At 40.0% G+C, this 24090-nt stretch overlaps 4 protein-coding genes across 5 annotated transcripts; 2 read left to right on the top strand and 2 right to left on the bottom strand.

Moving 5' to 3' along the window:
- Position 1: 1 nt before the first annotated feature.
- LOC135166129 (succinate dehydrogenase [ubiquinone] flavoprotein subunit, mitochondrial-like) lies at positions 2-3841 on the top strand. Of its 2 annotated transcripts, XM_064128149.1 has the most exons (8): positions 2-136; positions 323-632; positions 705-991; positions 1149-1456; positions 1560-1953; positions 2114-2308; positions 2508-2762; positions 2824-3841. In XM_064128149.1, the coding sequence occupies exons 1-8, from the start codon at positions 5-7 to the stop codon at positions 2908-2910; spliced, it is 1968 nt and encodes a 655-aa protein (XP_063984219.1). In that variant the 5' UTR covers positions 2-4; the 3' UTR covers positions 2911-3841. The 2 variants fall into 2 exon arrangements, with proteins under 2 accessions (XP_063984219.1, XP_063984218.1); XM_064128148.1 differs by having other exon boundaries at positions 2508-3841.
- On the top strand, positions 3700-8605 carry Sdha (Succinate dehydrogenase, subunit A (flavoprotein)). The gene is made up of 3 exons (XM_064128143.1): positions 3700-3841; positions 4813-5239; positions 6384-8605. The coding sequence occupies exons 1-3, from the start codon at positions 3785-3787 to the stop codon at positions 7874-7876; spliced, it is 1977 nt and encodes a 658-aa protein (XP_063984213.1). The 5' UTR covers positions 3700-3784; the 3' UTR covers positions 7877-8605.
- LOC135166200 (uncharacterized) lies at positions 4812-6291 on the bottom strand. Its single transcript, XM_064128274.1, has 3 exons — positions 5921-6291; positions 5626-5862; positions 4812-5541 (listed from the first exon to the last, which is right to left on the bottom strand). Exons 1-3 carry the CDS (start codon positions 6170-6172, stop codon positions 5524-5526), a joined length of 507 nt encoding a protein of 168 aa, XP_063984344.1. The 5' UTR covers positions 6173-6291; the 3' UTR covers positions 4812-5523.
- Positions 8606-8817: 212 nt separating the features above from the next.
- On the bottom strand, positions 8818-23975 carry Pino (Pinocchio). Its single transcript, XM_064128263.1, has 6 exons — positions 23583-23975; positions 23041-23223; positions 12232-12307; positions 11158-11289; positions 10706-10835; positions 8818-10032 (listed from the first exon to the last, which is right to left on the bottom strand). Exons 2-6 carry the CDS (start codon positions 23186-23188, stop codon positions 9922-9924), a joined length of 597 nt encoding a protein of 198 aa, XP_063984333.1. The 5' UTR covers positions 23189-23223; positions 23583-23975; the 3' UTR covers positions 8818-9921.
- Positions 23976-24090: the final 115 nt, after the last annotated feature.

Raw genomic sequence — 24090 nt, forward strand, 5'->3', positions numbered from 1 at the left:
CAAAATGTTATTACTGAGACAAATATCGAAAAAATTACTGAGTAATTTGGGTGGAGACGTTCGGAGACGCAGTCGACAGCTGCACATTAATGTGAAACCACTCGGTCAATCCAAATGCAAAGGAGAAGACGACACCGTAAGTTTTTCTGATCCAACATTCAACATTGCTCGCTCCTCAACGAAGAACTGTCACTCGAAGGAAAATTATTTTGACAAATTTTTTTACCACAAAATCATTGTCAAAGTGTTGCCTCAACTAAGACAAACTCCTCGAGTAGTTGGATAATATCTCCTCTATAATATCTCTTGGGGTAATTATTAGAAATATCCTATGATCGATCACTGCTACGACTGCGTGATCATCGGAGCTGGTGGAGCTGGACTCCGGGCAGCTTTCGGTCTTGGAAGTAAAGGCTATCGAGTTGCAGTTGTAACGAAGCTTTTTCCAACGCGATCGCACACGGTGGCAGCTCAAGGAGGAATAAATGCTGCCATCAGCAACGCTGAGCCAGACAATTGGCTCTTTCACATGTACGACACTGTCAAGGGTTCAGACTGGCTTGGAGATCAAGATGCTATTCACTACCTGACTCGGGAAGCACCGAAGGCAGTTTTCGAATTGGAAAATTATGGTACATTGTTCAGCCATCGAGGACAACAGTATTTGTGATAATCATCATGATTGTGGTACCTGGATGTTGCAGGATGTCCATTCAGCCGCACTGACGATGGGAAAATTTACCAGAGAGCGTTTGGAGGGCAGTCACTGGACTTTGGAAAAGGTGGACAGGCTCACAGAACTTGTGCTGTATCTGACAGAACGGGACATGCACTTCTGCACACACTTTATGGACAGAGTCTGAAATATGATGTCCATTACTTCGTAGAATACTTTGCCCTGGATCTACTGATGCAGGGGAGCCAGTGCAGGGGTGTGATAGCCTGGGAACTCGAGACTGGAGTGATGCATCGCTTCAGGGCCCACCACACGGTGACTTTTAGTGAACAGATCTTCAGATTGTTGTCCACAAAATGATTATTTGTCTACGTTTCAGAAAAAACAAATTTTTATTTCACTTTTGGGTTTATCCAACGCCAGTAAAAAGGGTCCAGGAGGTAAATAAATACAAAGAATATGCTCTTCACAGGTCCTGGCAACTGGTGGCGCTGGCAGGTGCTTCTTCTCTTGCACAGGAGCCCACGCCTGCACTGGTGACGGTGCCGCCCTGACTTCCAGAGCAGGATTACCCCTTCAGGACATGGAGTTCATTCAATTCCATCCGACTGGAATCTACGGCAGTGGAGTTTTGATAACAGAGGGAAGTCGTGGTGAGGGCGGAAGACTGATAAACTCCGAGGGTGAATTTTTTATGGAGCGATACGCTCCCAATGCCAAAGATCTCGCCTCCAGGGACGTCGTCTCACGAGCGATAACCGTTGAAATTCTGGAGGGAAGGTAGACACGTAGCAGTTGAATTAATCAATTTATTTCCTGTTTAAATTGTTAATTAACCCAGGAGGAAGTGATGTCCATTGTGATTTGGTTATTAACCTAACAGAGGAGTCGGTGAGAAGAAAGATCACATGTATCTCCAGCTCCATCACCTCCCGGTGGAGACGATTCGCTCGAGATTGCCAGGAATTTCGCACCTGGCGTGGGTCTTCGCAGGGGTTAATTGTGAGAAAGAACCCATTCCCATCATTCCCACGGTTCATTACAACATGGGGGGAATACCGACCAACTGGCGAGGTCAAGTGATAACCCGAAAAAACGAGGAGGACTGCCCTGTTGATGGCCTCTGGGCTGCAGGTGAAGCCGCCTGTACCTCGGTACATGGGGCCAACAGACTCGGGGCAAATAGTCTTCTTGAGATCGTTGTCTTTGGAAGAGCTGTTGCTGAGCACATCACCGAGCTCATCCAGCCGAGAATGAAGCATCCAGACATCCCCCAAGTACATCAATTACTCACTTATTTTATGGAGAAAAAAATTTGGTAGAAATTAGAAAAAAATGATGAGCAGCTGTTGGAAAAAATCCAGGGCTATCTCCGAAGGAGGTGGGAGGTTCTATAGGCTTTATCGATCATTTTGTTTTTTTGGGGGATTAACGCAGGGTCTGGGAGAAGAAACGATGCAACGATTTGACGCCACCCGTTATGCGAAGGGTAAAACTTCGGTCGCAGAACTGCGGGAGGAAATGCAGAGGACTATGCAACGCTTCTGCGGGGTCTTCAGGACTTGTGCGATATTGCAGAGAGGCTGCAGGGAAATGACGAGACTCTATACGTGTATTTTACCTGATATTAAGGTATACGACTTCGGTGGTGTCTATCCAAGGATCAGATGCGTCCTAAATTAGAATGAAAATTCCCTGGAGTTTATAAATAAACTAAATAACGCGAAGTTGACAGCAGAGTATTTTTAAACAAAGAATTGTTACGTAGAGTCGAAGAAAATAAATTGAGTTGATATGATTTTTTAACTGGAGCAAAAAATTTTATCTCCAGGTGCAAGACGACTCTCTAATCTGGAACACAGAGTTGGTGGAGGCATTGGAGCTCCAGAACATGATGCTGTACAACATGCACACAGTATTTGCAGCTGAAAATCGTAAGGAGTCACGTGGAGCTCATGCACGTGACGATTATCCAGAGCGAATCGACGAGTACGACTACAAAAAACCGATCGAGGAACAAGTCAGACGGCCGTTGATGGAACACTGGAGGAAGCACACACTCACGTGGGCCCTGGATGACGGCTCGGTAGGAAAAAATAATAGGAAGTCATTGGAATTGAAAAAAAAATTTTATACCTCGTTTGCAGATGTGCATTTCATACCGCCCGGTCATTGACACGACCCTAGATGAAGAGGAGGCGAAGCACGTTCCCCCAGCGATACGCGCATATTAATTAATTATCTTATTCAAACGATATGCGAACAGCAAAGCGATTATATTCGATGATCGAGGAGCGGATAATGGAGTCAATGGAAATCGAGTCTAGCGTGACCCAGGGGTGCCTCAGTATCAACTGATTTATATCTCAATTATTTATTGGAGCGCATTAATTAGAAGATGGAAACTGCCATCTTTTACTCGCTCAGATATTATTAATTTTTAAAGAATAAATTTTCAAATCGTAGACATTTATTTTCGCACAACAATAATCTATTTATTTTATTAGTGATCATCCGAAACCCAAGTTTCACGGTAATTATTTTTAAAATGCCAATTAATTAACAAACAAAAAAAATATGAAGAACTGACAGCCGGTACCACACACCCTGGACCGAGTTATCAACAACCCCACAATTTTTCACGTGCCACCCAACAATAATTCAATAGACATATGATAATTAAAAATCGTCAATTACCAAAAACCTCACCGAACAAATGAAAGATTAATTAGAGAGTTAAAAAGATGAAATAAATGTTCTTCTAATGTCAAAGTTCAATTTCTATCAAACACCTGTGCTCTGCCATTGTTGGGAGACCCGCGGACGAATTCAAAAAATAAATATTCGAACATTGGCAGCACTGTCAAAGCAGTCGTTCTCCAACGGTACTCAACCATTATTACCTTGTCCCCCTGGTTCTACCGTGCGATAAATGCGCGAGTTGAAAACGTGGATATAATACTTCGGCGAAGGTGCATTGAAAAAGTATCGGTGAAATAGGGTTAGTCTGCGGAGAAGCCGCCAATCCGTTGAATCCCCTGCTGGTAAATTCAATACCACGGGAGGTGGTGCTTGTGATTGACCAACGACAACACCAAACGTACCAGGATGAGTGGAATACTCAAGATATCGTGTCTACTTGCTAGACAACCGGCTCGAACAGTGGTAGGATATGAACTATTTATACATTTGTCATGATTTTCGCATCACATTACATAATTAATTATTGAAAATTTTCGCAAATCCCTTTTCATTACGATCGTTACGTAATTCTGGCGGATCCTGGGATACTCAGGATGGTGGAACAGGGAACGAGGGGTGGGTGGCTACAGGGGTGGCTCAATGCTCCCTCCCCCGGGTAGTTTATCCACCAGCTCCTTTATTTTTATTGTTATTTGTTGTTTCGTCGGATGGTGTCACACGAACAGCGAGTTTTATTTTTAAAAATCATCACGGGATTTTCATATTGACTGTCACAAGTCTGCTACACTGTATTAGTCACATGCTAATTTACTGTTATCTAATTCATTCTATGTCGGCATGTAATTGCAGCCGAGACACCGTGCGGTGATTGAGTACATCAAATCACACGAATTACCGAGGACATGCAAATTGTTTCAATTATATTTTCCTCTCAGCACTAACGGGTCAAGTGGATGGATAAAATTGTAGTTGAGCCGATGCACAGCCGAGATACACCCGACGTTCGAGTTATTAATGCATTCGTTACTACCGAGGGGCCTGTTTTGATAAGTCCCTCTAATGCCAAATGTTTTGTTTTTATTGGAGAGGAGGGGGGACTTGAATACTTTTTTTATGGATAAGATAAGCAATTAATGCTGCGCTCATTAATGGACTGCCATCAGGACGAGGAAAATGCAATAGGCACGATTTTATCAATAGCTCATTGTTGGAAATGTTTAGGTCATTCAGAAGAATCAATAAACAAAGTCATTAACTCGCAGAAGGATAAAGTGAATTAATTGAATACGTGGAAAATAGAAAATTTAGAGATTAAATGTGAATAGAAAATGATGTCCATTTGGAAGTCAATGAATTATTTATAAATGAAGGGATCTACTTATTTTTGATAATAAACAATTATCCCTTGAAGGAAGAATAAATTTGTATTCCAGAATAAGCTGGGCATATCGGTAGCCACGAATCGCAAGTTCCACTGGACTCAGGATGGAAAATTTGCGAGTGTTTCGAGTGGAATATCAAAGGAATATCCAGTGGTCGATCATACGTATGATGCCGTTGTCGTTGGTGCTGGTGGTGCTGGGTTGCGTGCAGCCTATGGGCTCGTCGCTGAGGGCTTCAAAACAGCTGTTATCACCAAGCTCTTTCCAACAAGGTCGCACACTGTTGCTGCCCAGGGTGGGATAAATGCTGCACTTGGGAATATGGAGGAGGACAATTGGCAGTGGCACATGTACGATACGGTCAAGGGTTCAGACTGGCTTGGAGATCAGGATGCCATTCACTACATGACTAGGGAGGCACCCAAGGCAGTAATCGAGTTGGAGAACTGCGGAATGCCTTTCAGTCGTACTTCAGATGGTAATTATCACATAATACAACTAGTCGCCTCCATTTACTGTTTATTTCTAGTGTTTTCCGACAGCAATTAGTCTTTTTTCTGTTTAATTCTGTTTTATTATTTTGCCTCGTTCCTTGGAAAATGTTACATCATCAAATTGAAGTTTGTTACAGACTTTTACGTAATGTACAATTTTCCTTTTTTTTATTGTCATGAGAGGAAGAAAGACATTTTTCTCTTCAACTCGATATTTGATGATTTTTTTTAATCCTCTGATTAACTCCATTTTTAGATCATTTCCGGATTAATTCTTTCGGTTCGTCTTTTAAAATATTTACCAGAAAATTGAGCATTAATAGTACAGATTTAGAGACAATATAAATTCAGAATAGTCTTATCTGGGTACCTTTTTGAAATTCCCACGTAGCAAAGAAGCCAATTTTCCTCTCTTCACTCTAGACCTTTTCTTGACGCGGTTGCGCCTCGGCTTCCTCTCTGATACAGTTTTCGGTTTAATCATTTTGATAGCCAATGCCCCCTCAACATATATTTTTTTTTGATCGTCGGGCAGGAGTCTCCATTCTTGAGCAGCTAGGCCAACCACATTGGCCGGATGAACCACTTTATTCATCTCGCGTAGCTTCTAATTAGGAGGATCTTTTTTACAACATGTTCACCTGAAATTAAGCATCTCAAACTACCTGGCGAAAGTCTTGCACATAATTGAGAAAAGCATTTGTAGTCTTCCAGTTTGTTCTATTGAGAGTTGCACTCGAATTTAACACAGATGAACTTGATACCGATGGAGAAGGATTCATGGAGTTGTTACCGGAACTTGAACTTGATTGAAATCCAGGGGAATTCTTCCCGTTACTCCCCGGTTTATTATCATACTCTGATTTTTTATCCTCATAATCGTTGTCATCGAAATCTTCGTCTTCTGTGGCGTCCATTCTTTAATTAATCCGCTCGCACAATCAAAGCGAACGAAAATTTCAGTGACGAATTTGTTAATTACGAAGAAAATAAAACATAAAGCTGTTGCCTAGCAACGAGCATTCGAAAATTCCCCGAACAATCAGGAGCTTTTAAATATATTATGAGTATCTCATAATTAATTAAATATAATTTCAAAAAATTCAACACCATCATCGTGAATTCCAGGTAAAATATATCAGCGGGCATTCGGCGGTCAATCCTTGAAATTTGGTAAGGGTGGTCAGGCCCACAGATGTTGCTGTGTGGCAGACAGAACAGGTCACTCACTCCTGCACACGCTGTACGGTCAATCTCTGAGCTACGACTGCAACTACTTCGTCGAGTACTTTGCCCTGGACCTCCTCATGGAAGAGGGTGAATGTCGTGGGGTAATAGCCCTGTGCCTCGAGGACGGTTCGATTCACCGCTTCAAAGCCAAGAACACAGTCCTGGCAACTGGTGGCTACGGTCGTGCCTACTTTTCCTGCACCTCCGCGCACACCTGCACCGGTGATGGCACAGCAATGGTGACACGAGCAGGTCTGCCTAACCAGGATCTGGAATTTATTCAGTTCCATCCAACGGGCATCTACGGGGCTGGCTGCCTGATCACGGAGGGGAGTCGAGGGGAGGGAGGATACCTGGTGAACAGCGAGGGGGAGCGTTTCATGGAGCGTTATGCACCAGTAGCGAAGGATCTGGCATCACGAGATGTCGTCTCCAGGTCCATGACCATTGAAATACGAGAGGGACGAGGAGTTGGCCCGGAGAAAGATCACATTTACCTTCAACTCCATCATCTACCACCGGAGCAATTGGCAGCCAGACTTCCCGGCATCTCCGAGACTGCCATGATCTTCGCTGGGGTCGATGTCACCAGGGAACCGATTCCAGTATTGCCTACGGTACACTACAATATGGGGGGAGTGCCAACTAACTACAAGGGACAAGTACTGACAACGAAGAATGGAGAGGATTCAGTAGTCAGGGGACTCTATGCCTGTGGTGAGGCTGCTAGTGCATCGGTTCACGGTGCCAATCGACTCGGTGCCAATTCTCTCCTAGATTTGGTTGTTTTTGGACGTGCGTGCGCCAAAACCATCGCTGCGGAGAACAAACCGGGGGAAAAAATTGGAAATCTTAGCACTCATGCGGGCGAAGCGTCTGTCGCTAATTTGGATAAAATCAGGCACGCCAATGGGTCCATCTCCACGGCTGAGTTAAGACTGAATATGCAGAAGACGATGCAGACACATGCTGCTGTGTTCAGGGAGGAGGCGACCCTCCAGGAAGGCTGTCGAAAGATGTCTGATCTTTTCAAGAAGCAGAAGGACGTCAAAGTCAGCGATCGATCGCTCGTGTGGAATTCGGATCTCATTGAGACTCTGGAACTGCAGAATTTGATGCTGAATGCTATGCAGACGATATTTTCGGCGGAAAATAGGAAGGAGAGTCGTGGAGCTCATGCCAGGGAGGATTTTAAGACTAGAGTCGATGAGTACGATTATAGCAAGCCAATTGACGGTCAACAGGCCAAACCCATGGATCAGCACTGGAGGAAGCACACGCTGACGACGATGGACAACGAAAAGGTGTTGATCAACTACAGACCGGTGATAGATCAGACACTGGATGCTCAGGAATGTTCGACGGTTCCTCCAGCGATTCGCTCGTATTAAAAAAATGAAAATAGTCAGGGAGATCTTATTTTCACATTTTTCACTGTAGATAAAATGAAAAGCAACTCATTTCCCCTTCCTCGAGACGATCGAGGTGTTGAATGCCAAATGGTCCCCACTCTCACATCAAAGCACATTTTTCTTTCCTCGTGAATACATAGTCAGTTTTTTTTTTAATTAAAGCTATTTGTCGTCAGTTAATCCGGTGTTTTTTTCATTGACGAATACACTCGATGTATTGTGAGACAACTGATGCTGAGATTAGTCATGCCAACGATCTCGTAAAATATTTCTTAGTATTCGTAAGAGAGCATTGAAGGATTTTCACTCTCTTGTTTGTACTTACCACAACAGCGTAGCTAAAGCCATTAAGTTATTCAGATTCCGACGAGGAATGGGGAGAAAATTTACTAGTAATTTAATAAATAGAAATTTTGAGGTTTCATTAGTCGAGTCTCGAGATATTTATGAAGATGATATTGCTACTGCGTTGTCTGAATTGTTACTAATACGACTGAGAGTGTTTTTTGGGCCCTGAAGCATGGATTTGAGTGGATATAGAACGCAAATTGGAGCTGACTGATATTAATTTGAAAATTGATTAAAAATTAGTGTTGGATTGTCATTGACTCGCCGAATTATTGGAGAAATGGCGAGAGTGATCGAACGTCTGTAAGTGTAAATATTACAAACAAATTAATTGTCAATAAAGGACATTGATACAGCTTTTATAGTCAGACTTTATTATTGCAATAATTTCCAGCAATATCTAGTGTGGTTATATGCGTGAGAATATAATCTCCGATTGCTGTAGGGATTTACCATTTTTAATTTGAATAATTCAAGAAATTAAATGTAATCGACAGTGCTAACAGCTGATTCCTGATTTCTATTTTTAGACAGAGGAAAGGATAATCGATTCGAGAAATAAATGAAATTAATTTAATTTATCGTTCATCCTTTAATAAATCATAAATAATAATTTTACAAAAACGTCTGCATAATTAAATATAAATTACAACGAAAGATCAGTGTTACCCAAAGCACACTAATAATTAAAACCTTGCAATTTCAGTTTTAATACTTTAGAAAAAGAAAATTAACTTACTGATTAGTGATACGTTAACTTAGATGAGGATAAAGTTTCGTGAATACGGTTGATACATTTTTAAAAAATATTTCAATTTCCTGGCATACAAAAAACATACATTACTGGAGGTGAGCTTTATTTTCACGTATTTCAAGTGTATCGAATAATTCATTAGTCTAATTCCAGTCAGTCAAAAGTACGTTGAATCATTATCATAAAATTTTGACAGCAATAATTAAACTAGAATTGGCTAAGATTTTTATTCAAATACCAAGTCTTTCATAACGAGTATTCATTTTCACAACTCGTAAAGTATGTGAATTCATCAATGAGTTATCCCATTGAATATCCTAATGATCCCAGCATGATTTTTCTCCTCAATGATTCACTCTCAACAGCTGTTCCGTAAATGTTCAACAACGTGATACGATCTAGTATTTACTTTACAATGAATTACGTCATCTCTAGTCACGACTGTGTCACGTCTCGATGAATTTTTCGAAGACATTTGCATTCCTCGTGATGTCAATATTTCGTCGAACGACATTCAATTACCGAGCAATTCATGGGTGAAAAATTCATAATTTTCCTAAACCAACTGCGCAATTGTTGGTGAATTTTTCCATGTGTTGTACAATTAATTCTGATAAATCTATCTACACACAATCACAGGTAGTAAATTCAATATGCGCAACAGCCGTTTTATTTTCTCCTAATTTTCCATCATATCAGATTAATGAGAATGAAAGGAAATTCCTCAGACCTCGTTGGTTACACCGTAACCACTTACAGCATTCATTCCTAAAGTCCCACATATACCAATGAATTTAATTTTAAATGTCAATGAAATTGTGACACGATAATGGATGGCGATGTTTTTTCTGCTTTTAAGTCTTGTGCATTTTTATTAAGCGCGTCTAAGCTCATCAAGACACTGCCGTTGACCACCACCAGTTCACGAGGTGGCGCGTAATTTCTCAAGGGCTGGCACCAGGCTCTCATCGAGTGAGGGACCACAGCTCAGACCGCACTCACCAATCCATCGTGCTTTGCCACTAGCATGAGACTGAAAAAAAAAATCCCACGTCAGAACAGTTGGAGCAGAATAAATAAAACATCTGTATTAATCGTTCATTTGCAATTCAATGTCAGCTGACCAACGAAAAAAATAATAATAATAATGTAGAAAGCCTTCGGAGACGATGCTACGGTCGGTCGTCTTTCGTGCTAATTTTGAAATGTTTTATAAGATTGCATTCAAAGCGGAGGCTATAAAACATCCATAAACTACAATGAGAATAGTGTGTCATGTCATTGAGGTCTTTTTATGTTACTGCATTGTTACTACGTCCTTATCAATTTTTATACGTATCTAATGGCCGTTTGATGAGACAGCGGCGATTTCTCGCCTCTCTCAAGCCCTTGAACTTATCGGATAACGCGTGTGTGCTATGACCTCCGCATTTATTGACACAATGCGCTTTTAATTTCTGCCTTATTTGCTTTTATTATCGTTGTCCTCGTCATTATCATCACTAGCGGTAGTCATGCACCTGGACGACTACTCTAGGTGAAAATATTTTTTTCTACGTCACAAATAGGTCAATTTAATTTCCGCCGTCATCGCAGTCATTACATAGTCCCCCACTTCCATTCCCAAGACCAGAAAAAAAATGGGGAATTGGGAATTTGAGATTACGATCAATATTTTATTATTGTTATCATAATCATTCGCTTACCATGGTGAGATCACGTTTCCAGGAGGTGTGACACCGCCCATCGCAGAGTGGACATGGCCGCTGGAGTGAATAGCCACCACATTCACTGCAGTCAAGAGACACGTGCTCCTCACTCCACGATACACCGCATCTGCAAAAACATTCAGAATAATCAGTGATAAAAATTTGCTATCGATTTTCCGGGGGAACTGTCTTGGTTTTATTTTCACATTTGCAATTCTTTTCCCGATAAACTTCGGGGAAGAACCACCACGAAATTACTTTACTCCGGATCATACCGGATTTCATTGACGATGGAATGCCAGCTGAGTTATTATGTGTTGCGCAATTACTGCGCTTCGCATTGCGACAACCATAAGCAGGGCATTTCAATCGTCTCAATCTCATTACGAATCTCTGGATAATTGTTTTGAGTAAATACGAGGGATAGGGGAGGGGGGGTGGGTACTTACGTAAAGCAGGAATTCAACTGAGCCCGAAGTTCCTCAATTGTTAGAATAGTGTCCTGGTATTGAGGATGAGAATCTTGAAGTCCATCGTCCACACTTCCAGCCAGACTGTGGTGCGACAGAGAAATGTTGCTCCTGAACAAATAATTATTTACCCCAATTAAGCAATTTATCGTAATTTATTGCCAATCAACGAGTCATTGATAATTTTCAATACGAATTTCAATTTGGACAGGTGTACGAAATTGATGAAATTATTTCTCCTGTATCGATTTTCATTTTCTAATTCACACGACGATAATCGATGGATAACATCGTCTTACATAACACTTCCGGGAATCTGTAATGCGAAATCACGTGAAGTGTACTTCACCCAATACACTTGTGCAGGCAAGTAAAAAATGATAACAAATTATAATTTTATCCTTGAACCTGAAACAGACACGATCATGCCTTCGACTCGTGCTCTATGATAATGGAAATAGCACGTTGGCACGAGTGCCTGAGGTATCAGGGTCTACACTATTCCACGTGATATGGTCAGTTATTAACGCGCATAATTTTTCAAATTAACTAACCACAGGGACAGCTCGGGAACATTCATGCGTAGAAATTAATTGTTTTTTTCTTCACACGTTTTTTTTTTTGTTTCACCGCCTACTTTTTCTCGTCCGTCAATTTCCCAGTGCTAGTGCGCATCTATCAAGTGCCTTCAATGAGGGTCTGAAAGTTGTTGCATTTTGTCGATATGTGAATCCGAGCGAGAGAAAAAAAAAATCGTACGAGCGGATGACGCACGACTGTGCTGTAACACGTGAAGAATGAATTTCCGCATTTAGTGGATTTATATATAGATGAGAGACTGAGCTGTCGATGTGAGATGCATTTCTGAGGTTTATTATTGAACATTGGTGACTATAAAAAGATCAGCGAACTGATGTGACCCTTATGAATGAATAAATAAATAGATAATTGCAAATAAAATTTTTAAGGCTCGAAAAATGACTGTCCAGCTGTCGAAATTACAATTGAAAATTTCCCAATTTGAGTGGAAAATTAAATAAACAAATTGCTTACCCGTGACGAGAGAGACTCTCGGTGGTGGTTTGAACTGATGTCACAGACATGCTAGCAACTTGGTTTGACACGTCAACTGAAACACAAAAATAGATAATGATTTATAATTAAACTCCTCAGACAGGTGATTATGTTTAATTTCTCAAGGTAATCCATGCAATTCCAACGATATCTCCAGGCACTTCAACCTCGTCAATCGGCTCCTACTTTCGCTTTCTCAGGAAGGAAAGTGATCGCGTTGTTGAAGCATTGAACTTTTCAAATAAAGTCAGATTATTGTTATTAATGACGCGGAGAAAGTGTCAAAAAATTTTCATTGTCACGGGCTCGTTGCCCCCCGCAGATTTTTTCCTCTATAGTTATCACACCTCTCTCACTATGAAAAATAGGGTAGGATGGAGATCCGAGGGATGCCCTTGCATGATAAACTCGGGCACGTGCCCTTCGAAAGAGTTGGGGGATCGTGACAAGGCTGAATGGAATCGAGAGTTTGGTTTTTATTTTTTATTTGCATAAGATCACGCGAAGTTTTTATTCGATAGGGAACGTGATACGAGGAAAGAAAAAAAATCATGAACGACATTAAGGTGAGCCTTGGAATGCATCAGTGTGGAACAATAGGAACTGAATATCGATCGATCAAAATTCATAACCAGAGAATTATGTCATGAAATGTCAAATATTGAAAATTATTGGGCCACACGAGACGATTAGAGTCGCAATGATTTACGGAGGGGAAATTTCCTCTGGTTGGTCCACCGTAAAATATATTCAAATGAGAAAATAAATTGATGAGGTGGAAATCGATAGTCTCGATCGACCATAATAAACTCAAGTTTAATTATAATTACAAATGCACCAATGGATAAAAATAAGTGGCCCAGCTCGACCTAATTCACCGAGGGCTCTGCATATGTTGGCTAACAAGTGATAGAGATACCGTTCGTTACGGTACACTGATTTTTTATTATTATTATTTTGCATTACTTCGATCGATTTAGGACCTCAATTGTAGATGATTAGATCACCCCATTCAACCTGACCAGAATTAAAACCCAATACCTTTCGTGAAGCCACTGGAATTTTACAGTTCACATAATTTCGTGATCAATTTAAAAAAACCCGACCCATAAAATGAGTAAATAATTTTTCAACCAATTGAACGTGACTTAATGAGCGATGGATTTATTGAAAAAAAATACGAGAGCAGGTGACGTCCCAGAGGTGACGTATTTGAAGAACCTAAGGCTGAATACATCAAGGGTTGATGACGTTCTGGGCTACGTCACACCCTAGCTATCGATTTTTCCCCTCACCGGGGTGAACTGTTGAAGAATAGAAGGGCGATTTTAAAATAAAAAAATCGTTTTCCTGTTCACGTGAACACTTCATGAGAATATTAATAGTTGAATCCCAAAGACCGTATAATCTCCACAATTGAGTGTAGTCAGTGGATTAGAGGGATGGAATTAGACGTTGCGACAGTGTCTACAGCTTTGGCAACCGTCCTAAGACACATCACCCAGTTTTACACGTGACCATACCGCTCAGACTATTTTTTTCCCTTATTAATTTACGTTTGGGTCGACCAAAAATAAATTTACCAGGATAAATTTATCACATTACGAAAATCGAGGTATATCCGATAAAAATGAGACGAACTGCTAATGAGCACTGGTATAAAGACCGTAAATAATGCTAATAAATAAATAAATACAGTGCACTGACAGTTGTGTGGCCTGAATGACCCGGACAAGCTTCACAATGAGGCCAGGAAAGCTCTCCCTATGCTAGCGATGATTCCCCTGACTCGAACCCATTGATATCATAATTTATTATTTTATATTCTTCGTAAAATTTATATTTTTACATAAATTATCAACTCACGATCGGATAATCGATCTTGTGTTGACATTCTGACATTCGTGATCATCCACGTGTCTCCAGGAACCTCTTCACTAATTCCCGATGCTCGAGGAATAATCAATGGAATTAAACGTTTCCATCGGTGAACAATAAATGCAAAATTCTTATTGAGATTACGGGGGAATTTATATAAGATTGAACCCACAATTTATCGCTCTCTATCTCCGTGGACAGGGTCCTTTATTGCATAATCTACTGATAGAGTAATGGGTAAAGCCAGAGAATAGCGCGGAATAATCTATTTTTTTGACATCGAGTTACGTCAACGTCATTAAAGATCCTGAGATGTGTCTGAAGAAAAAAAAATCATTTTCCAACGATCTGAATGATAAATGTAACGGAACTAGCTGAGAGTCATGACTATCTAGTCATGAGGACACAAGTGACCTCGTTCAAATCATTATTCACGATCCAAGCGTCCGCAATCATAATTTTACTTGGTAATTGTTAATGATTCTAGATAGTGAGTATCTAACTGTTAGATATAAGTTGAGTACTTTTTACGTTGAATCTGAATCAATATAAATAATACCAGACACTGGCAGACGGTCGCTCCCCTTGATTAATTCGATTTTATGTATTATTATGGTTATTATATATTTAATTAACAAATTGCAGTATTGAAGGGGGATTTTTTAATCAAAAGAAAGGCATGATAATCAACTCAATCAAAGTGACACTCGGGTGATAAATATCAATAAACAGCAAATGAAATAGATCTCTACGTCAATGATAATGACCTCCAAATATCAGGAATTGGATATCAAGAATATTATGGAATTATCATGGGATAATTATGAAGAACTAGTTCTGTCGATTGATTTATTCTATTGCTGGCATCTCACTAACTAAAAAACCGTAGCGTGTGCATTTATAGTCTGCATTCTATCGACTCGAGGAGGTCCCGCGAACCCACCCGAACACCATTGCCTGTAACCCGTTTCGCCAATATCCAGTGCGCTGTTACAGTATTGATCCCCCCACAAGTACCAACTGCACCGGCTGCACCAGTTCAATTTCACTACATTTTATATTACTTCCAACCGCACAAGTAAAAAAGGGATAAATATTCAGTAAAAACTCCAGAGCACGACGTTCAGGACAGGACTTCAGGACAATTTAATTGACAGAAATCGTAATTTTTAGCAGGTCATTGACACGAGGGAGGAAAATGCTCAGAAAAAATTCAGACACTGTAAAAATTATGTGGATTAATGGGAAAAAAAGCACTCCATAAATTGCAAAAGCAGAACCCATAAATTGTCCCATTGGCACTTTCTAGTGTCACGAAATGACTGCGATGTTAACGAGTGAAAAAGGGTCAGTGAAAGCGCCTTATCCTCGTCACGACATTCAAGGCTCAACACTTTGTCAAGTGAAAGAATGAAAATAGATTTGAAAAATTGCACAAAGTCAACTTACTCAGATTAATATTGAATAGATCCTGAAGATGCTTTTCCAGCACTTGAATAAATTTTTCAAACTGTTTCTCCAAATATCACTGGAACACGTTTTGTTTGAACAATTACAATCGACTGTTATGATAGTTAAAGGACTGAGTAATCGAGAGACTCGGGGAAGGTCTAGCTATCACGGAGGTGAGCGAAATCACACTGAGCGAGTGGCGGCCGTACACTGGGGGTTTTATAAACGAGCGCCAGGGGTGGGGTGAAGGAAGGTAGCGAGTAAATAGAGGAACGTCCAGAGTCCAGACGTCGGAGTGTCGTTGTACGTGGGTCAGACGGAGATGGGGAAGCTTATGCACAGGCTCTCGAGGCGCCGCAAAGGCGCTATTTTACGTCAGATTGCTCTTCTAGGAGTGCACATACACTGATGACCTGCCCAGTAAATGACTTTGTTCAGTCATCTGTGGAGAAAAGGACACGAGTCCTCCAGCCGCCAGTGGTCTGACGTTTATCCTATTTTTCTGATATTGCGTGAGGTCGGTTGGACGTCATCGACGGGAAATTTCGTCGTCGTTTAAATCGGGGGATTAAACTCTGAGAACTAAACTGAAAAAAAAACTTAAAGAATTATAGTATTTGATAATTTATAAGAGGAGAAGGCATGCAGTACACAACTTTTATGCCAACGAAAAATAACTAAATACTAATTTCTAGATAAAATACAATGTCGAAATGGTAATATTTTGGTGCAGTTTCAATAGGGAGAATAATGCACGTGTGTTTAATGATAATGATTAATCAAGATGGGGATTAATGATATTACTGTAAAGTACACCGAGTTGATGAAAAATACTGGGATAACGTTAAATTCCTGATAAAACAAAACAGCGAAATTTTGAAATCACGTCACTATTGGAATCGAAGGATTAATGCGTCTCTTCAATGACGAGAAAAGGCTCAATAATTTTACTGTAATGTACACCGAGTTGAGTAAAAAAAAATACAATGATAAATTTACATTCCAGATAAAACAAAACCCCAAAATCTCCAAATTTCGGTGCAAACAAAATCTCTAATTTACACAATCGGATGATTTGTGACATCCCTGCCGAGTTAAAAGACACAAATAATATTCAATTTTCGATAAAACAATGTGGAGGCGTCGCCAGCGACTAATCCTATTTGTATTATGGGATTTCCCTGTGGACGCCACCATCTCTGTGAAACATATGTCAAATTTTCTAATCAACGGGCGTTGAATAGTATCTTGTTAGAGAGATAAGAACTGAAGGTTCGGTTTAAGCACTGCCGGTGCCATAATACCACGGGCGCCCGAGTTGCCGACAAATCGTCGTCAATCAGCTGCTCTTATCTCGTCGACACCGACGTTACCGATGTACCTCTCCCAGGGGGGTAGTGGGGGGTACTCATCAGAAGGACAATAACTAATACCATAAGATTTCTTAAGTCATTAATGGAATCAGTAGATGAGATTGCAATTAAGGGCCCTAAACGCGTTAGAAAGAGACAATATCCCTCACGATTCTGTAATGGGCCCAAATGAGGCCCTAATTCGTGTAGTAAAAAATCCGAAATAAATTGCGAATATATTTTGCTTAAATATTCTTTAGAAATTTGAAAAAAAACCTGGAACTGGGCCAAATGGTAGTACATTGTCTCACAGAATGTAATGCACTTTCTGGGAAAATGTAAAACGAATGCCCAAGAATTCGAAGATTGTTCTGAGGGAGAACGTGAGCTAGATTGGGTTGATGAGTCAATTGTTTCAGTGCTTGATCACCATCAACTGGGAAAAATTTTCTTTTGCAGGCATCAATGCCTGCAAACAAATGGAGCAAGAAAAAACGGGACTGCACTAGTTCTTGCTAGTCTGTAGTGTCTGCATTCCTTTGTGCTTATTTGGCGCAGGCGAACAACCTCTGCAGTCGTGAACCTTTTTAGCAACAAAGAAAAGGGAATGTCGATGGGCCAGGAGAGGAGATCAGAGCAAGCTGCGCCTAGGGAAAAAACCATAAAGGGTATTTATACATGAAATTAATTCTGAATCGATGAATATTGTATTAAAATTATATAATGTAACTATGTACCGAGTATATTATATAATGTAAGTATGTACCGGTATGTGCCGGACATTTATGAAGCATGAAGGCAGATAGAGACATTGCAGAGTGAATTTTCAGGAAAACTCATGTCTTCTGGGAATGCTTCGCATGCACATGAGGTTGTAAAATACATTTTCCGTAGAATCACCGAGTTTGCATTAACCACCAGCCGAAAATTTATGCGTTTCACCTCGAAACTCCGTGTACAATTCTAGGAATGAGTCCGACAATGTGAAACCCGGAAAAACAAGTATTTTCCAGACTGTCAGTGGAATCACTCAGGGATCTGTGACGAGGAAACTTCTGCGTATGTTGAATAAAGTAATTTTTTTTTCATTGATTTATTTTTATATTGAACGCTAAAGAAGTTTTCAACATAAAAAATCTAAAGTGCGTATGCACATCGTCCCCTGGATCTCTATGGAATATTATTAATTCCCTAACAATGTCGTTGTTACGCACTTAACGGTCTCTCGATTGAATCAAGGCCGGACGATTTGCGAATACGCGAGTGAAATGAACTTGAAATTAAAGGCATTTATCTGATTACTGAATCCTAAAACGAAACAAACGTCCCAATGAACAAAGAATAAATCTCCAGATAACGTTGTGATAGGAGACTGTACCATAATTTTCGAATAAAATTTTCTTTGTCGTTAAAAATTTTCAAACAACCACATTTCCGTCAACTCACTGACTCCGTTGTCCGTATAATATCCAATAGACATTTTGCAGAGTTACAAACAGTTGTTACCTTGAAACGCTCGAGTTCTATTTTTGAAAAAGAAAATGAAAAATAAAAAAAACGTAAAATAAAAGAAACGGTACCTCCTCCACCAGTCATCCTTCAACGGATGACTGTTGCAAAAGTCTCAGGGTCACGACATTCTCTCAAAAGATAAGATTTGAAATGGAGACTCTGAACTTCCGTATATATTTAATTACACCGATTAAAATAACTGAACCGTTTTAAGTTTGAAGTTGAACAATTCCATCGAGGGAGAGGGGCATAATTAATTTATTTTCTGGGATAAATGTGGCGTCTATAATTGAATCGCAGTGACCTTTTGCTGGGGGCCTGCAATTCAACCAAAGGTCACATCGACATGTCTACTCAAGTGCAAGAGTGGCGAAGGTTGTGCCTCGTAGAATGGAAAATGAAAAAAAAAATGTGAAAAACGTTTTCCTCAGATACCATCGATAACAAGTGGAATATTTCTCTCGCATTGCGTACAGTCCACACATTTCTCTCAATTTATATCTAGTTTGAGATCGCGAGATTCGCTGACAAACGCGTTTATTGAGAAAACAATTAATTTTTACAAAACGCACAACCGAAGAATAAACACATCACGCGTAATGAATTTCAAAGATGGTGGAAATACCACGTGGCTTTGGATAATTTTTTCGAGAAATATCACGTGTCGTTCACATGCCTCCACGAACCCGCTTTATTCAATCATCCAACACGAAGTGAGCATATACCCGCTGGTACATTATGTAGTAACTGCTCGTGTCACATGAACTCAATCAGCGTCGAAAAATTGCCGGAACTACTGCCGCCATGAATACCCCGTGAACAAGTAAATGTACCAGTTAATGATCCTCCTAGAAAATATCAAAAGATCCTCATGTCAAAAGAAATTAAAGAAATGAGACTCGTGGATCAAGAAGTGAATACAGAGCCATAAAATGCTTTACAGCACGTGCTGATAGGGATGAGCTCTTTATTTCCCTGGTATCGTTATCATCCCTCGATCCTTCCTGTCTATAGCACATGCTCGTGTACGGATTAAAAGACAAGAAACTCAGAGTTGAAATAAAAACAGGAAAAAAGCGTTAACCAAAACACGTCGACTGATCGACTCGATTTATGCTGGAAATATTAAACTTCAAGGTTTAGGGTAAAACGGAGACATTTTTCATTTTTTATATTCATAATTCAAATCCTAAGTGATCAATTGAGTTCAATCGGGCTCGTTGCAAAGGAAAACACTTGTACTTTGCACAGAAAAAATCTATTTCATCATAAACTCAATGAGTTGATGAGATTAAAAGAGTCATGGGTCCATTTTGCCCCAGGCGTCCGTCTTGACAAAATGGGTTACACTTTACCTCCTCCCCCGACAGACAGTGAAGGATTTGACGTAATGTTTTTATTAGTTGAATTGATACAACAAATAAAAATAAAAAGATGTCAAAGGTCATGTTGATACAGGTGAGCAGTTCTCTGAAGAGACACGAGGAAAAAGTATTTTTAAATTCGTGATGTTCGGGGAGAACGTGGGGATTTCCTGATTTTTTTCGACGAACGAGGATGTACTCAATTCACACCTTATTGATATCTGGTTGTATTTAAAGTCTCGCATCGGAGCAGACGGATAAAAAATACGAACAAGTCAAAGTCCAGTTTGTGTCGGTTAAAGACTTCTTGACAAAAAAAACAGCAAACAAGTTTAACCAAAACAGCACGACTGACTGACAATTTTTAATTTAAAAATATTGAAATATAATTCTGGTTCATGGAGGAAGGGAGAATGAAAGATCGCAGAGCTCGATGAGAATCGCAAGAAGGTCACACTGTCAATCTTAAATTGTCCAACAATTAGTTTAACCCCCTCCAATCCAAAGGTTAAAATGACAACAACCGAAACGATATATTTCCCTTCCTCATAAACTTTCATTTGACCTGACAAACAACGAAAAGACGAACAATGGACAGTTCACACTGGTACAGGTGAACAACAACTTACAAAAAACCGAAATAAGAGTCTCATCATTCAGGTGATTCTACGAAAACTTCGGGGTTCCCTGAATTGTGTCGACACGTAAAGATCTACACAATTCACACCTTATCGATATCTGCATACATTGAAATCCGTATCGATTTGCGTCATCGCATACCTTGGGATCTTATTATGATGAGACTGCAAGATACTTTGGTGGATTGGGGATTGGATATTGGTGATAACTATTTTAAAACCTGATGACTCAAAGGTGAATGATAGCACCAAAATAACAGATATTATTCAGTTGTGAACTCGTCTGGAGTCTAACGAACAATTATTTCCCGATAAATTCAAATGATTTGAGGTATTTGCTTCGCGAATTCGCGATCCAGAGATCAAGTGGCATCGACGCTGGTCTCCGGGGGGTGCGATAACCCCTCCAAGTCTTCAACATGGAACCTTCTGCGTCATTCCCCTCTGCCCTCTGGCCCATGTGCATCAACATTATCCTAACGGTCTCGCGGATGACATTAATTTTTGGAAGCAGATTATTCCCTCCAGAAGAATAGCTGCTGAGGATGTTTGTCCTAAACTGCGGGAATTCAAAAACAAGATAATTTTTCCTGGTGATGATTTCAGCCCATTAGCCCAGATTAATTGTCAAAAAGTAGGACAAATAAAATATTTAATAATTCTGTCTCTCACTCGCCCAAAACACCTTGGATTCTTTTTTCCGATCATTCGTTTCATAATATGTTTTTTTTTTTATAATGGCCCCCGTTTTTTCGTCAATATTTCGAGTCTTATCGATGGATAATTTAAAAATACATTTCGTAAGAGCTTGTGCAAGGTCATACGGTACAGTAGATTCCATCATTAGGTCCCCAAGGTATTTTATCACGAAAAATAAAAATACGACATAAAGGAAATAGTGTGCAAGAGATAAAAATTTCTAAACTTCTTTCTTTTCTTGGAGAAGAGCTGCGTAATTTCTATTGGAGTATTTACCTCGCGATAGAATCTACATTTTGTTTAATAATCGCAGAATTACTTTTTAAATGCCTCGACAAGAAATCTATCCCAGACGATTCAAGTCTGCAGACGTCTAGGTCAGACGATACCACAATGCACGTGTTCCCCAAGGAGGTTTCCTCGTAGAGTAAACAAGATATCTTTTAGATGCAATTGTCTGTGTCAAAGTGTATTCTCCACAGGCTTAGATTACACGATCCCGATTACCTGTGGAGAACAGTCACGTTTCAAAAATGAAAGATAAAACGACAGATTCTAATCCACCAAATTCATGACCGTTGCATTGGAGAAATTAACGGAAGCTCTGAGAGCCGAAAAAAAATTTACAAAGGTTGATACATCCGGACAAACCACCCATGTGGTCACTAGATCCCACAATATCTCTCCACATTGTACGACGCCCTATCCATTTTCACGTAACGATCATTTATTTTTATACCTAGAAATCTGTAATTTCACTCTATCGTGCGATTACATGTCGATCAACTCATTAATCGATGTGATACGATTTCAGATCGAAACTTTCATCACTGATTGCCGATGTAAACTTTCATTACTGATTTTTGATGGGGACTTTCTTCTCTCGTTATAGCATATCGTAAATTTTTCGTTGTCTACCTTTCACGATTCGGTAAGGACCACCCTCTCTGCATTTGGGTTTACGTAAGAAAAATTCCCTTCAATTTAATGGAAATTGAAGTAAAATTAATTAAAAAACCAGGGGATCATTGTCTCCATAATTAAATATTCCAATTATCAAACCCTAGGGGAAGACCTTTAGCAGTTGAATATGAAAACGCATTCGTCTGAACAAAGTTCAGTCGAGAAATATCCCACCGCTGAAGTTGACTGACTAGAAATTATAGATATCAAATTTTCCAACGACCTGTTTTTTCCTACGAGAACTAGAAAAAATCTCACTGTTTAGAAATACCGGAATTATCAGTGACTCGCGAGGAACCTTCGGTGAACTTTGCCTCTACGACAACGAAAATAATGCTCTGCTTTGAACAAAGTTCAATCAACGGCTTTCAATAGGTGAGCTATATTCATTGACTCTGGGAAATGATAATCATCGATCAATATTATAATGTCTGTGTCAAAGTACTCAGTTGCTAGACGTCGGGTAATTAACATATTACTGTTATCTTCGTGATATAAAGGCGCAAGTGTGTGATGTTTGTTCAAGCGTTGAATTTCATCATGCAACTAAGTGCACGAGGGGAGTTAGATGATAAGAAGTCACATGTTAATGTTGTAGATACTCAGCAAGTGTATTCTAATCACTCGTATCTTAATAAAACATTTCGCAATAAAATTTGCCCCCGAAAAATCACGATATTACATCCGGAGAATAAAATCACGAATCTGATAAGATCGGATTTTCTGCTGTGACGTAAAACAAAACGATGAAACCATGTTATAAGATACACGAGGTGTCGTGCTTGCGTTTGCGATTGAGTGGCAGTCCGAGGTGCGGATAATGTGATCGTATTGTTGTCAATGGGAAAAATTAATTGTTAATTGGGAGTATTGACAGTCTAGGGACGATTGGTAGTAAAATATGAATTGAGATATCTGTCCAGTGCTCACGTTTCGTCATGGAGACAGTCATTCCAGGGATGTAAAGGTCTAAGGCAGCTTGAGTCCTTGTTCCTTTAAAGATGCTATTTGGTGCAAAATCTGGATCATCCACGTCGAATGACAGACTCTCCTCGAATTCCGTCAGGGCTCCCTCCATTTTTCAATCTCGAATTTTTTCTTTTTGGCACAATCCTAGGATACATCAAAGTCAGGTCAGTTTTTCGTTGCAAGTAGGGGGTGCTAAGTCCCCTAATAAAATAGGGGATTAAAACATGTCTCATCTGAGTTTCCCTCGCATGGAATATTTTCTTTCCCTGAAGAACATCAGTAAAAATTCAAGGGCTCATTTTACCCCAGTCTCCCATCGTCATTTCTTGCTTTTGACAGCTCTAGCCAATAATTTTGGAAGTGGTAAACACTTAGAGTTGTTTATCAACAGTACGAGCGACAGAGGAATTCTGAATATTCGATAGTGGTAATTGGAAATTGGAGATTAGGTAATGTCATGCCCGAGGAGTCACTGGAGTGGAGGAAAATTTTGACACCCATACCTGAACAGCTGCGTCGCAACAGCAATAAATTCCTCCGGATATCTTCAGGTAGCACTGACGAGTAAAATATCCAAGATATCTCACGTATTTAACAATTTAAAATTAATCCAATGACTGTTATTATTCGGTTTGAGTGATTTGATGCTAGCACATTGATGGTCAACGACCTAGCAGTGTCGTTGTACTGGTTATCGAGAATTCCAAGATCGAGATTTATTATCTGACTCGTTGAAGCCGATGTTGATGGTTCTCGAACGATTATGACACTCGTATCGATGCTTGGTGGTAACTGATTGACTGGATGGAATTAATAAGCTGGTATTTGATGATGAATATAAATGAGATATGTGGGACCAACGAACAAACGCTACATGAGACTCCACAGGAGTGAGATGAGGGGAGAGCTTGGGTGACCCAACGCCCTCTTCATTGGGTGCTCTTTGTTCCTTCTCGGGCTATCTCTTTTCTGCAGAGAATATGGCCGAGTCGTGGGTGGTGTGTCGGTAAT

Source organism: Diachasmimorpha longicaudata, chromosome 9 (genome assembly GCF_034640455.1).
Source record: "Diachasmimorpha longicaudata isolate KC_UGA_2023 chromosome 9, iyDiaLong2, whole genome shotgun sequence".
NCBI classification, from domain to species: Eukaryota; Metazoa; Arthropoda; class Insecta; order Hymenoptera; family Braconidae; genus Diachasmimorpha; species Diachasmimorpha longicaudata.

Bases quoted from the DNA above. Each gene is read 5' to 3' on its own strand.
- Pino (XM_064128263.1), bottom strand. From the start codon at position 23,188: ATGGAGGGAGCCCTGACGGAATTCGAGGAGAGTCTGTCATTCGACGTG. The intron at 12,308-23,040 runs GTGAGCACTGGA...TTTGTGTTTCAG, and splicing joins GACTGTCTCCATGACGAAAC to TTGACGTGTCAAACCAAGTT. The intron at 11,290-12,231 runs GTAAGCAATTTG...TTATTTGTTCAG, and splicing joins GAGAGTCTCTCTCGTCACGG to GAGCAACATTTCTCTGTCGC.
- Sdha (XM_064128143.1), top strand. From the start codon at position 3,785: ATGAGTGGAATACTCAAGATATCGTGTCTACTTGCTAGACAACCGGCT. The intron at 3,842-4,812 runs GTAGGATATGAA...TTTGTATTCCAG, and splicing joins GACAACCGGCTCGAACAGTG to AATAAGCTGGGCATATCGGT. The intron at 5,240-6,383 runs GTAATTATCACA...CGTGAATTCCAG, and splicing joins TTTCAGTCGTACTTCAGATG to GTAAAATATATCAGCGGGCA.
- LOC135166200 (XM_064128274.1), bottom strand. From the start codon at position 6,172: ATGGACGCCACAGAAGACGAAGATTTCGATGACAACGATTATGAGGAT. The intron at 5,863-5,920 runs GTAGTTTGAGAT...CCTCCTAATTAG, and splicing joins ATGTGCAAGACTTTCGCCAG to AAGCTACGCGAGATGAATAA.
- LOC135166129 (XM_064128148.1), top strand. From the start codon at position 5: ATGTTATTACTGAGACAAATATCGAAAAAATTACTGAGTAATTTGGGT. The intron at 992-1,148 runs GTGACTTTTAGT...TGCTCTTCACAG, and splicing joins GCTTCAGGGCCCACCACACG to GTCCTGGCAACTGGTGGCGC. The intron at 2,309-2,507 runs GTATACGACTTC...TTTTATCTCCAG, and splicing joins GTATTTTACCTGATATTAAG to GTGCAAGACGACTCTCTAAT.